We start from the raw sequence: 14,377 nt of genomic DNA on the forward strand, positions 1-14,377 counted from the left end.
CTTCGGCTGTGCAAGTCTGGGTGTTAAAAGGTGAATTCGGCGCCCTTTTCTGATCCGGTTAAGACCAGGCTGTCGCCCTTTTTCCCCATAGTTACGGCTTTGACCAAAAACTTTTATACATTTTTCATATACGGCTTAAGATATAAGCGTTTAAAGTATTTTCGTTACGCCAACTTTTCGGAGATACAACCGGTTTGATCAGATAGCTGATTTAAAAGACGTATTCATGTCATAATATTTTTTGGCCATCAGTCAATTGCCAAGTAATTGAAGTATAAAATTTTAATTATTTTATTTTTCGTAAGTTATGAAAAAAATTTAATAAAACATATTCTATTTATATACAAAATTATTAAACTAACAACTTTGAAAACTTTAAATAAATTTGAATTTTAAAATGCAGAGCATTTCTATCAGTTGAACAAGGGATGGGGCTCCAGAAAAGTTGTGATTCGTAAAAATATATGGCAGCAATTTTGAAATACTATCTTGCGCTTGTTGTGTTTTTTTCCACCTTTTCCGTTCGTAACTCCAGGTTTAATTGTATGTATGTTTATGTTTTGTGTGTATTAAAAACTATGTAATATTCGAGAACGGTTTTCTCCTAATGTGCCCACTGCAACTTACTCTACATTATTTTAGGTGACATTGACCATAATAATAGCTTGGGGTTTATGTGCGATCCTGACAACTAGCGGAGCTTTATCAGAGAATAGCAAAGCTCGATCTGATCTTAGACTTAAAGCTATCAACGATGCTGATTGGATTAGGGTACCATACCCAGGTGCAGTTGAACATTAATTTAAAAATGTTATACGAGAACTATATAATGCAGTATTTTGCAAATGCAGTATTGAACTATAAATTTCACTTTGAAACATTTGTGGTTTGTACCAGGGCCGTCTTATGAGCATCATGGGCCCCCGGGCCAAGTGGTTTTTCTGAGGCCTTACCTGGTAAATTCTAGAAAATTTCAACCGGATCTCATTTTTGTGAGGCCCCCCTCTTCTCTTGAGGCCTCCAGGCCGTGACCGAGTGAGCCCATGCGTTAAGACGACCCTGGTGTGCACGGGATGTTTCAGAAAGGACTCCCTAACTTGAAATGACGCAATTTAGAAACAGTGATTGATAGAAACAACTGGTAACTTTACAGGGCAGACCAAGAATTTAAAAAAAAACACCGGTTTGCAAAGCTAGTTACAATTTTAACTAATAAATAGATGGTGCCATAGTCGACTTATTTCTATGTGAGGGGCATTCGAAGGTCATTGTTTACAGTAAGAGTTTTCAAACGCTGTATCGGTTTGAACTGTTCATCTGTAAGGTATACGCATCCATTGGAGTAAAAACATTGCACAAGGTGCCTTCAAATTCCACTTTTTGCTTGTGCCATGTCATTACTAAGTAAAGCGACCATTTTGAATCCATCCTAATGTGATTGGACCATGTTTGCGAAAGATAATTTCACCTAGTTTAAAATACATTGCACCGACTCCATGGCGTCATCTATTAGCTAAAGTTGTAACCAGTTTTGCGAACCGGTGTATTTAAAATTTCAGGCTAGCTCATTAAAAACGTATCACTTATTTCATTTTTCTAGCGATCACTGTTTCAAATTATGTCATTTCAGAGTTGAAAAATCTTTTCTGAAACACTCTGTACAAAAATGTTATAACTGTTATAGAGAAAAAATACATATAATAATAAAATATTATAATATATATACATGCGAAAAAGTACAGATCGAGCTACGGATTATTATTAATTGTATGGAATAATAAATTGAAAACTAATATTTGCATATATGTGCATAGGTCAATTCGGGGTACCAGAGATAAACATAGGTCCAGTATTGGGAGTCATAGCGGGTGTCATGGCGTCTGTTATAGAATCAGTTGGAGATTATTATGCTTGTGCGAGGCTGTCTGGAGCACCACCACCACCAGTTCATGCAGTCAATAGAGGAATCTTCATGGAAGGTGTTGGTTGTGTCATCGCTGGTTGTTTCGGTACTGGCAGTGGTCTAACATCTTTTAGTCAGAACATCGGAGTCATCGGAATCACTAAGGTAAATGAATATAGCAATGATTATTTTATTTCATCCACTCATGAACGCTGTAAATCAAGTTGTTATGGTCTTTGGTTTATGTTGTTATTTTCTTTGGTTTTGAAGAAAGCTTCCTCTCGAAAAAAATAGTTAGTTACGTATAATAGTGATATAATAATATAATAACAACACAAGAGGTTATAGAACCTTTCTTTCAAGGACGGAAAGTAATATTAAGATTCTTGAGGAAATGGTTGCGGTACAATGTACGTACTAAGAACAAAAGCAGTACAGTAGAACTTTGGATTTCAAGTGACTTGGATTATGAGTATTGCAAAATTGAAAAATCCGGCTTGTTATAAAGACCTTGGTCATTACAATGTGTCCGGCTGGGTGGAAAATTATCTAGTATTTTCTAATCAGCCTGATATTTTTTTACGCTTATTCTGATGCACTGATACACCTTTAAGCTAATTAAAAAATTTGCAATAGTTTGCTCAAGCAGCAAGGTTCCATTCAAGCTCATTGAAATAACTCAGATTTTTCAATATTACCCTTTTCGAAACAATACACCAAACCCACCTAGCTGGGAGACTGTTCAAGTAAGATTAGTGTATACGAGGGCTGCGGGGATCACAACTGAGCTCTGATAATTCTTTTCTTTCTTTCTTTACCTTAAGGCGACTGCCTTTGCTCTCGGGGTACTTTTTTTTTTTTAAGTAAAAGGTCATTTTGTCATATGAGTATTAATTAACTCTTTCGCTTACAAGCTATTGGCAAGCAATTCGGATAATCTGTATTTGACAATTCGGCTTTGAGAAATTTGTAGCCAGAGGCTATTCAAGTATTACGTCAGTATCGAGGGGAAGGGGGATTTGCTGACTTTTGATGACAAGGGAGGGAGGGCATGTTTGATTGATGATTACGTCATCACTCACTTTTATGAAAATATTAAATACACTCTTAATGATATTTTTACTTTGTGTATTTTTTGTGTGTATTTATTTATTACTCAACTGAAAAACTTGACCACGCATGGTGTGGGCTCACCTTGCGCTATAGTCAAGACCAGACTCGCTCATCCGCAATAATTCCATAAAATCGCATCGGTAACTAAATAGAAAAGAATTACCCCAAATTATTCAAATGGTTGTTCTAAAGCACCCATATTGGCATGACTGTGATCAATATCTCTAGAATTTTGAGAAACCATGATGAACCATGCTCGCACCAACTAGCAACGGCAAGCTATAACATCCATTAATTAATGCTCAAAACCTTCAAACACAACCTAAAAATAGTGTTTTCACTTTTTAGATTATTGTCATGTGAAAATGATCCTTGTGCATTCATAGCAAAGTTCACTACAGAGCATCAGAGAGCGGTGGTCAGACACACGCCCCAATCAGGGGCGTACGCAGAATCAGGGATGAAGGAAGCGTTTCCTAATTTCGATTGGCCCGATCGCTACCGATTGCCGGAATCGGAAACATCGAGAAATTTTTCCCGTTAGTCACCCGTTTTTAAAAGCTAAAACAAGTTTAAATTCGGGATTTTAACCAATCAGAGACGACGCGGGTTTCCAGAATCGGAAATACGGACGCGCTATGTTCTAACCCTTAGAGAGGAATCAGAATTTCCCCGATTTGGGAATTACTGTCCTATGCTTCAAACATGGACCTTTCGTTCTATCTTGAACTTTCTTTGTACCATGGTACATATAATAAAAAAGTATAATCAACCCTCGATTTACGAACAACAAAAAATTATTCAGCTTACGAACTCGCAAAACGGTCTAAATCCCAGAAGAAGCATATTTCAGAAGTGTGAGAGATTACAATTTTTTTTTCCCCGATAACATCTGATTGAAGAATTATCCATATTCCATCAGAGTAAAATTCCTGCCACCAAATACGGCTTCTCTCAATGACCTACAGCAGGTCATTTCAAACTTTATGAAGCTCTGAAGAGAAAAAAAATTTCAAAGATGTTTTCTAATCTGATGTAGAACGAATAGTCGTCTTACAGAACCATCAGTTTGGCTTAGAGTGTATTTTATCGCCAGATAGTGTTGGAAACGGAGATTTTGAAGGCTTTTTTGACACTGTGATTATAGATGATACATATTCATGAATCCAGACTTTGCCGTCTTGCAACGTTTTCATTCCGTTCGAATTTAATCTCTTTCGAATTATGGTAATTTTTTCAGTGTTGGTTTAATGATAACCACATTGGTTATGGACAGGAGCAGGACAGTAAAAGTTCACAATGGAAAATCTTCGGAGTCCTAAGAACGGATTAATTCATTTCACTTCTGAACATTGTTCAGCGGTTGTCAAAAAAGCGAATAGAATGCTTGGTCTCATTTTCAAAAAGGTCTCTTCGCGTTCTCCTAAAGTCATTCTTCCGCTTTTTCGAGGCTTAGTTCGTCCTGGACTGGAGTATGCGGTAAGGTTTTGGAGACCATACCTACAGAGGGACATAGACTTGGTTGAAGGGGTGCAGAGAAGAGCTACGCGTGTCCTTATTGGCACACAGGGCTTGAGTTATGAAGAGAGACTTCATTTTTTGAATATGTTTACATTGGATGAACGCAGGTGTCGAGGAGATATGATCGAAGTGTTCAAAATTTTCAATGGGATGGATAGGATGGACCATGAACTTTTAGTACACCGCCAATCAACCGCTTTTACAAGGGGACACCAGTATCGATTGGTGAGGGACAATGCAAGGTTATGGTGTCACAGGGAATTTTTCTCGAATAGGGTTGTTAATAAATGGAATAGCTTACCCCCGGAGGTAGTAAATTGTAACACAATTGACACGTTTAAAAAGAAATACGATAAACATGTTGGGGTAAATCGAGAAGCTATCCATTCTTAGAATAAGACAACCATAAGTATTCTTTATGGGCATTGTATAATATTTTATCATGTGTATATATTGTTTATAATTTGTGTTAATTGCATTTTTAATGGGGTTGCTGTATTTTTTAAACATATGACATCCATATTTTTATGGGCATCTTTTTATCAGCCACCTCGTTGGGCATTTTGCCTGTTGTGGCGTTGTATTTGTATTTGTATTTATTTGTATTTTACATTGATTCCTATGGGGGAAAATGATTTCAGTTTGCGAACGAACTTAAGGAACGAATAAAGTTCGTAAACCGAGTTTTGACTGCAGGAAAAAATTCAAACTTATTTTTTAGGAATATATTTTTCTACCCAGTCACGATTTTTAGAACTTTTTATAGTAAAATTTACGCCTTAAGCACACAAATAATAGAAGGAAGCAAATCTGTAGGCCTTTTGTTTTGCCTTCTAGTGAATTTACTATTGATTAGAATATTGAATATTTCAATCCCTATTTTGCAGGTTGGAAGTCGTCGAGTTATACAATATGCCGCAGTTATCATAGCTGTTTGTGGTATCATCGGGAAACTGGGGGCTGTCTTCGTTGCAATACCTTCACCAGTGATGGGTGGAATATTTTGCGTAACTTTTGGTATCGTTACAGCAGTTGGCTTGTCAAACTTGCAGTTTGTGAATCTCAACAGCTCACGTAATCTCTTTGTTATTGGATTTTCCATCTTCATGGGGCTTAGTATCCCTACGTGGTTTGCTGAAAATCGAGATGCAATCAGAACAGGTCAATAGTTTTTAATATCTAATGTTATGCAAGAAATATATTTAAGCATTTTTTTTTTTTTACTTTTTGTGTGTATATGTTGCTGCCAAAGCCCGAAATTGGCCAGTTCGCGAAACGACCGATTTCATTGAATATTGACTAGGTCAATGTCTGAATTTTGGGCTTTAGCCAGCCAGTTCACGTAGTAGCCGAAGATCTCTGGCCAAAGTCCGATAACAAAAGACATGATTCGGGATCATAGCCAAGTTGGCGTATTTTTTCGTGAGAATTATGTTCACATTAGCTATGGCAATCCATCGATCCACAGTCACGATGCAGTAATCTTTTTTTTCTCCCGTCACGTGGGGCTAATCCAATATAGCTACTATATATATAGTCATGTGTCACGCGTTGGCGATGGAAAAGATGAATTTGACGCCTATCGGACCGTCTTACATCAGCACAACGAACTTTGACCAGGGATCCCCTACCACTTTGGCGAATTAGTCGGCCAAAGCCCGAATCGTTTCTGAAAATCTGACTAGGGCCAAACCTCTCGGCAATTTCGTGAATTGGCAGCACTTCGGGCTTTGGCAGTAAGATATATATAAGTTTGAAAACTAAATATCGCTTCAAGTAATGGGCGAAAGTTCTTTAACCACTTCACGTACAAGGTTTTGGCAAGAAGTTTGGATTATCTCTATTTAACGAATCGGCGATAAATATGGTAACCTTGTCCTAACTTTACCACACGTTAGAAAAAGGAAGAAGGGGCGGGAGGAAGAAAACATAAAATGAAAAAGTATAATACATAATATAGATATGAGAGTTTGTGTTTTTTAGAGTTCTCTTTCGCTCTTTCGTTTATATAGTAGAAAGATACATTATAAAGAAAGGAGAGAAAGGAAAAGCAACTTCTGTGCAGATAATAGACAATCGTAATGATAGGGTTGCTATAAAACTTCGCGATGGTGAAGAGAGATGAAAGAAAACACAGAAAACGTGTTTGAATTTATTCCACTGGTATTTGGACGTAATATTACGCCCGTGATCATGAAGAGGTTAATAAAAGTCTTACCGAATTTTTAACTTTTTTTCCAGGAAATGAAATTTTAGACCAAATTCTCAGCATTCTTTTAGAAACTGGAATGTTTGTTGGTGGTTTCCTGGGATGCTTTTTGGACAATACCATACCAGGTAAGTTTTTTTTTTTTGTTTTCATTGCCCTGTAACTTTATTTTAGGAGTAGCTATCAAACTGCGTTCGGTCAGAGTTAAATTAGGATTGGAAATATAATTCAAGTATATCCTCAAAGAAATGTTTCTAAATTGAATTTCAGTTGCATGAAAAATTTATTAGAAGCTAGGAAAAAAGTGCAAATTATTCTCTGGAGTCTTCTCAAAAAACTTGAATATGTGTAGAGCTGTGAAATTGTGGGCATGAGTCATAATAAGTACTCACACAAATACAGGATTTCTATATGTAAACTGACACTGCTCAAAGCTTATTGCCAGATCTAACAACTGGTATGGCACGAGGACTAATAGGAACAAGGACTCCGTAAAAACATAGTTCTATAATTTACCGGGAAAATATGGTGTTATGTAATGCTTAAAGACTTGCATTGGGCAATAAAAAAGTGACGACACTTAGAGGAAACATTCAACGTTCATTTGGATTAAGAAGTTCATAATGAAACTACGCACCACTCTTGTGTACTAGGAACTGCATCCTGTTCATAACATTCTCTGCAGAGGAAAGTAACATTTCTGAAGGAATGTTCTTGCCCATGTTAAATTATCTCTTTCAAGGTTTTCAAGTTTACAAGGCAACCAAGATAGACCTTCAACTTCAGATATCTCTTGGTTAGATCCAGGCAGCAAGGTGGACATTCAATAGGAAAGCAATGACTGCACAAAAGATCTCTCTCCCAGCCATTGTCTTTGTTGAAGTTTCAGGATCACGAAACTGTTCATCATTTCGCGGCGTTACTTCTGTTCGTAAACGTAATCGGTGACTAGTCCTGTTAGAGTAACATTCTTAAAAAATAATAGTCCTATATAATGATGAAATCTGCTTTGTAAATCGCACAAAACAGTGATTTTTGGAGAATGTAGAGAGGAATTTCTTGTGACACATGAGTTGATTCCTATGCCCAAACTTGATCAAAATGATTGACATCAAGATGAAGATGTGCCTCATTAACCTAAATAAGTTTTTACAAGGCCAAAAATCTCTCACTGACTTGCATCCTGGCAAGAAATGTAGGAGCAAATGTCAATCGCGTGCCTCAGGCGTTACGTTGCAGATCTAACACGTGACTGGTCTGGTACGGATCTGATGCGGATACTTTCACAAGACTTTCCATACCGTAGAACAGCAGTTCTCAACCTGGGGACCATATGGCCCCCCTTGTGGTCCTAGGATATGGAGCCCACGGGTGAAAGTCAGCTGAAAGGAGGGTCATGGCAAGTGGTAATGGGGGGGGGGCGGAGAGAAGAAGCTTTAATGTAAAATAGGGAAGGATAATGTCACTACTTTCAGAATTCATTAAAGCTGTCCATAGTACTAGGGCCATCTTTACCCATGGGCCCATTCAAGCATGACCCGGGGTCTACATGAGGAGATCCGTAACTATGGTTTTCGAATGTAAGTACTTAAGTATGTAAGCTGTTACCTCGAGCTAAACATGAGACCCCCATAACATCACTGGAACCACACCCCTGGAACCCATGATGTTGAGACGGCTATGTAGTGTTTCCCCTGAACCTATTTACCTATCGGTAAATTTCATTCCCACGGACTCCTGATCATGTCTTTATTTCCCCCACATAATTTCATGCCATTATGGTTATTGCATCTAGGCTTCGGGTCATGACAACTAAGTTATGACAACACCGTATAACCATAATTTCAGTTTTTCAGGCATCTCTAGATAACATTTTTGTACTCTGATGTTAATTATTCAAATATTCCTACAGGCACAAATAACGAACGTGGTGTCACCAGGTGGCGAGCAGAAACAATGTCTTCAGACAGTAACAATGAAGAGGTTGCATCATGTTATGACCTTCCATTTTGCATGGGTGCTTTAAGAAAGATCAAGGTATTGAGGTTCCTTCCTATTAGTCCTACGTATGCTAATCAACCAGTAGATTTATCTTGCTTGCGTAATCACAGATCTAAAAAACCAACATCATCTTCAACCCAGAACGATGTTTCAACAACCAAGATCTGAAATAAATATGGAGATGCAAGCTGCATGTATGTATAGGGTGATTATAATTGAAGTTTCTGTACTCTTATTAGTTTTTCCTCAAAAACTGCTTATTCGAATACAGCCAAATTTTTAGGCTATCTGAATGCAGTGGCTTTTAAACCTTTTTCAGTCACGATCCAAGATCAGCTCTGTGACACATGGGATTGTTTTTCGAAATTGATGAAACCAGTGACGCAATAACTGCATTTATAACAGGACTATAAGTGGATTTGTATGGCTCGCGTAGGATGCGCAGCGAATCAAGTTTGGATTGTGCTCCATACCTCAAGAATCCCTGTCTGCAAGTTAACTTTTACGACCCATTTCAGAAACCCTTGCGAATCACGTTTGGCTCGAGAATCCTTAATTGTAAATGAATTTGTATGACCCAACTTGGAAGTCACTGGGAATCAAGTTTGAATCGTGATCCATTGCTCAAATGTCTGTGTCTGTAAGTAGATTCGTACGACCCATTTTGGAAACCCCTGCAAATCAAGTTTGGTCGTGACCTATACCTCAAGAATCCCTGGCTGTTAGAGGAGTTGTACGACCCATCTGGAAAGCCCTTGCGGTCCAAGTTTGGGTCGCTACCCATAGGTTAAGAGCCCCTGTCTTGATGAGACCATGGGAGAGAGATTTATGAAATAAAAAAAAGTACAATTTTAAATCACCAGGTGAAAAAGTAGTGCTATTTTATTGCATTTTACATTTTCCCCCATGGTTCATATAGCGTATATAGCAAGTTTCAATTGAATATATACGCCAACCAGAACGGGCACTACATAAGTCTGAGTAGTTTCAGTATACTGACACAGCTCAGACCAATGTAGCACCCGTCAGTATACTTCGACAGAGCCTGGGTCGTATACTGACGCTACTCTGACCTATGTAGCGCCCATTCTGGAGGACGTATTTCATTGAAACTTGCTATATACGCTATGTGGTCGATGGTAAAAAGGAAAATAAATTCGATAAAAAACACCACTTTTCCACCTGGTGGTCAGAAATTAAACTATTTTTATTGCACAAATCTCTCTCCCAGGGGTCTCATTAAGATATCCTAAAAAATTGGCTATATTCAGATAAGCCGTTTTTGAGAAATACTACTCAGAGTACGGGAACTTTAATAACAATCACCCTGTACATTTTTTTTTGCCCACCATTGTCTTTACATTGAAAAATATCATATAAGCATAAAAAAGCTCATTTTGTACTGATCATAGTTGTGTATAGACTGTTTTATATATATTTTCCGTCTCAATTATGTCGGGTTTTAGACTTACATAAGTTTTTGATTTTAAATAAAAAAAATTTTTTCATCTTTCAGACCTTGCTTTAATGACATCTATCATGATTTTCTTTGCTAAAAATCCGAGAAAATCATTATTTCAATAAGAGAAGGGTTACCAGATTCGATAACTGAGAATGGAGGACGCCTGCGCGCACCCTCAGTAACGTCACTTTTTCCCAATTTCTACAGCAGATAGCGCCACTGTTCTGACCAATAATACCAGCCGCAATAATGTTTTCCAACTAAAACAGAACCGCTAAAAAGAAAGCAAAAACAGAAAAAGTTCCTGGATTTTCGACGGCTATTGGTCAATGGAAAAAAACCCCACAAAAACACATTAATATCAATGAAGAGAGAGATATAGCCCTATATGTTTCAAAGTAGAAAAAAAAAATTCTTAAAAAAAAAAAAAGGGAAAATAATTCCGGAAACCTGAAAGGGGGACAAAAGGGCGAATTTTCCGAAATGTAGGAGAACGCTTGAAGCGACATCGAAAAGGAGGGCGTCTGATCAGTTCCGTAACTAGTCATTCCTGTGCCTCATGCAGGAATTTGCATTTAGTCCCTTTTTGGCCCATTCTCAGGCCTAAATGAGCCATTCTGGGGTGGGCCCTGTGCGGGTGCACCTGTTACACATGCCTAGTTACAGTGCGTCTGATAACCTAAAGGAATAGCAAACAAGAAACACAAATAGTAGACACGAGAATACAGAATATGATGAAGGATGTCACTGCAACCATATGTTCTTTAGCTCTCCAATATTGAATTCCGGGATTCAATTCTCTGCAGTACACTGCAGTAAGACTGGGATTACACTATAAAGTTTGATAAAAGATCGATACGCGGTAACCGATACGATCATTGTTTGCATTTTTCAAGTTTCATAAAAGAACTTTCATAAAACTTTTACAGTGTAATACCGGCCTAATTTTAATTACGATTGGTGTGATTGTGTTGTTTTTTTTTTGTTCATACTCAGATGATATGGGTAGACATATACAGAGAGATTCAGAACTCATGGCAAAACTTCAAGTCTTTCAGCGCAACATTATGAAAAGGAAATAATTATCATGAAACATTTTCGTTAGGTCATTAGTTCTAATTAAGGCCTAGAAGCAAAAAAAAAAAATTTTTTCGGTGGACAACGATTTAATTTACCTGGTACTTAAAAAAAAATTTCCGCGCCAAATGCTTACAATAGAACTAAAAATACCAGTATGCAAATGTTTGATAAAAGATCTTGAAAAAGAAACTTGAAAAAACAGCCAATATCTATATTGGTTACATTCGCTCAAATGTCAACGACGCGCTTATTGGTTGCATTTTTGGAGTTTTATAAAAAATCTTTCATCAAAATTTTATACTGTAATCCCGACGTTATGAATATTTATTTATTTTACCATAAAGAAAGGCGTAATTTGTTTTATATATTTGTTAGGCCGGAATTACACTATGAAAGTTTGATATAAAATCCCTCTTATAAAACTTAAAAAATCCAACCAATAAAGCTCATAGGTTACATTCGAGCAAATACAACCGATAAGCTTATCGGTTGAATTTTACTAACTTTTATAAAACTTTTAAAGTGTAATCCCGGCCTTAGGGAACATTTTAAGAAGCAGTGACACGTGCTATATTATAGAAATACTAGGGGGGCTCTGCCCCCCCTGCTTCCAACCCCCCCCCCCACTTCTCTCCCGGACATATCTTGTTTATTTCGTCCCACTTCATCAGCGTGCTATGGAAAAGGGGAAAGGGACGTGTGAAAGCACCAGCCTACTGAAGAAGCGAATTTTAATGAAAATAATAATAAAGCAACAAAAAACAAATGAGATTCATCAAGTATCCCCAGAAAACTTCCCCATGGGGGTCCCCAGATTCAATTCGCTGAATTTCAGTGGGGCCCCACACTGGATATATCTTGGGCTACCGATGTGTTGCAAATTTTAAAATGTTAAACCACAAAAATCAATGAGATACATTCAGGGGCATCGAATTACAACCTGCCAACATTTCCATGAAGCCCTGACCTGCAAGCTTGTCGGACACCCCCCTGTGAGAATTTTTCATTTTTATCAATTTTACAACGAATAAAATCCAGGGCCCCACATCCAGTAGCGGGGACACAATACGCAGATTTTTAGTGGGGCCCCAGACTGGCTATATCTCGGGTTTCGGCTGTGACAAATTCTACAACAGAAAAGAATGAGATTCATCCAGGGCCCCCAAAATGAAACCTGTAAACATGGGCCCCGACTTGGAAGCTTGTCGGTCATCCCCCGGAGCGAGTGCCATGAAAAATTTCCATTTGTATTCGTTTTACCAACGAATAAAATCCAGGGCCCCCAACCAATTACCCGGGACACCAATTCGCATACTTTTGGTGGGGCCCCAGACTGGCTTTATCTCGGGCTTCCGCTGTTGCAAATTCTACAACAGAAAAGAATGAGATTCGTCCAGGGCCCCAAAATGAAACCTGTAAACATGGGGCCCCCGACTTGGAAGCTTGTCGGTCATCCCCCGGTGCGAGTGCTATGAAAAATTTTCATTTGTATTCGTTTTACCAACAAATAAAATCCAGGGCACCCAAAATGAAACCTATAAACATGGGCCCCGACTTGGAAGCTTGTCGGCCATCCCACGGAGCGAGTACCATGAAAAATTTTCATTTGTATTCGTTTTACCAACGAATAAAATCCAGGACCCCCCAACCAATTACCCGGGACACCAATTCGCATATTTTTGGTGGGGCCCCAGACTGGATATATCTTTTGCTTCCGCTATCGAAATTTTTCAACGTTAAAGCAGCAAGAAAACAATGAGATCCATCAAGGGCCCCTGGAAATGAAAACTTTTTACTTATACGTGAAATCTTCCCCGGGTACCCCGACGCTGTGTTGGGAGCACTGCTGTTGTGTGTGTATATTATACATATATATACCTCTCGGCATGGACCTCCCCCCCCCCCCACAAAGGAAGGGCTGACAGGGGCCACAACGATTCTTATCACTTTTTGATTTTTCACACTATAAATTAATCACAGAGGGGCCCCTGAAAAGCTGGTTTGGGGGCTCGAAATCTAAATTCCAGCCTAAGGACTCTGCTGTAGGATGTAGGAGCCTCTTGGTACATGCACATAACATGGTCCCGATGGGTCAAATGGGTCCCGATATATGCTATAGTTAAATGAATATTTGACCCAAAATCGAAACCGACTTCCGTAACAGATTTCCGTCACTCAAAAATTTCACCCACTTCCGTCACTCGGTTGCTTAGCAACAGGCCCTTTTCGAGTTTGTTTGTGATTTTATATTATAGAATAGATATGACATCCATATATTTGTTATAGGCATCTTTTTCTCAGACACCTCGTTAGGCATTTTGCCTATTGTGTCTTATATTTGTATTTATAGGGACGACAAATCCAAATGAATTTTATTAATAAACATATTTAAAAACTAATAAACCAAAACTTGTGTTGTCATCTGCCTTTATATTTCAAAATACCAGCATCCAACAACGTATGTAAGGGATGTTAAATAGTTGGTCGTACTTTAACCCTAAGATCGCTCCCATCATTCACAGATGATGAGCGTATTAGTCTGCTCAAATCATCCTGTGATGATTAGAAATCTTTTTTTTTAGCATGAAGTTCTTAAAATGACGTGTAGATGGCGTACGTAACATATACTGTATATTTTACGGTAAATGCGATAAATTGGTTGTTATGCATACTTACCAATCGTCGTGGTAAGTTTCATAAATTTATCACTTTCACCGGCGAATATGCATAATATTCCAGTGTCGTTGGTAAATTTGAAAAATATGAAAAAAATGACAAATCAGTCAAGCACGTGTGATGAATATAAACGGACCCCCGATATAATGATAAAGTTTATGATCGTACCCCGATATAATGGTACAATACATGTATGAATTATCATGTATAGTATATCATATAGTATGATTTATCATGTTTGCCAACGACGTGACGCTTGGGTAGCGTCTGTGAGTTTGATTGCCATCTATATTTCACAAATGAAAACTGAAAAAAAAAAATCAATTTCTTTTTTACTCTCCCACAGTGACAGAGCATTTTTCTGATTGTTCCCAGAACCAAACGGTTAAAATACCTTCAGTACTGAAAGGGT

At 38.0% G+C, this 14,377-nt stretch overlaps 1 protein-coding gene across 1 annotated transcript in view; it reads left to right on the top strand.

Annotated features, from left to right (window-relative positions):
- Positions 1–10,262, top strand: part of LOC149073971 (solute carrier family 23 member 2-like) — a 29,461-nt gene extending 19,199 nt beyond the window's left edge. The window contains exons 7-11 of the mRNA XM_089246491.1: positions 643–784; positions 1,815–2,068; positions 5,425–5,698; positions 6,779–6,874; positions 8,659–10,262. Of these exons, the coding sequence (XP_089102617.1) occupies positions 643–784; positions 1,815–2,068; positions 5,425–5,698; positions 6,779–6,874; positions 8,659–8,915 (1,023 nt within the window). The 3' untranslated portion in view covers positions 8,916–10,262. The remainder of the gene's footprint in view (positions 1–642; positions 785–1,814; positions 2,069–5,424; positions 5,699–6,778; positions 6,875–8,658) is intronic.
- Positions 10,263–14,377: the final 4,115 nt, after the last annotated feature.

The sequence above is a fragment of the Pholcus phalangioides genome, unplaced genomic scaffold (assembly GCF_987345545.1).
Source record: "Pholcus phalangioides strain wild (caught in Gottingen) unplaced genomic scaffold, Ppha-v1.0 ptg000017l_1, whole genome shotgun sequence".
Lineage (NCBI taxonomy): Eukaryota > Metazoa > Arthropoda > Arachnida > Araneae > Pholcidae > Pholcus > Pholcus phalangioides.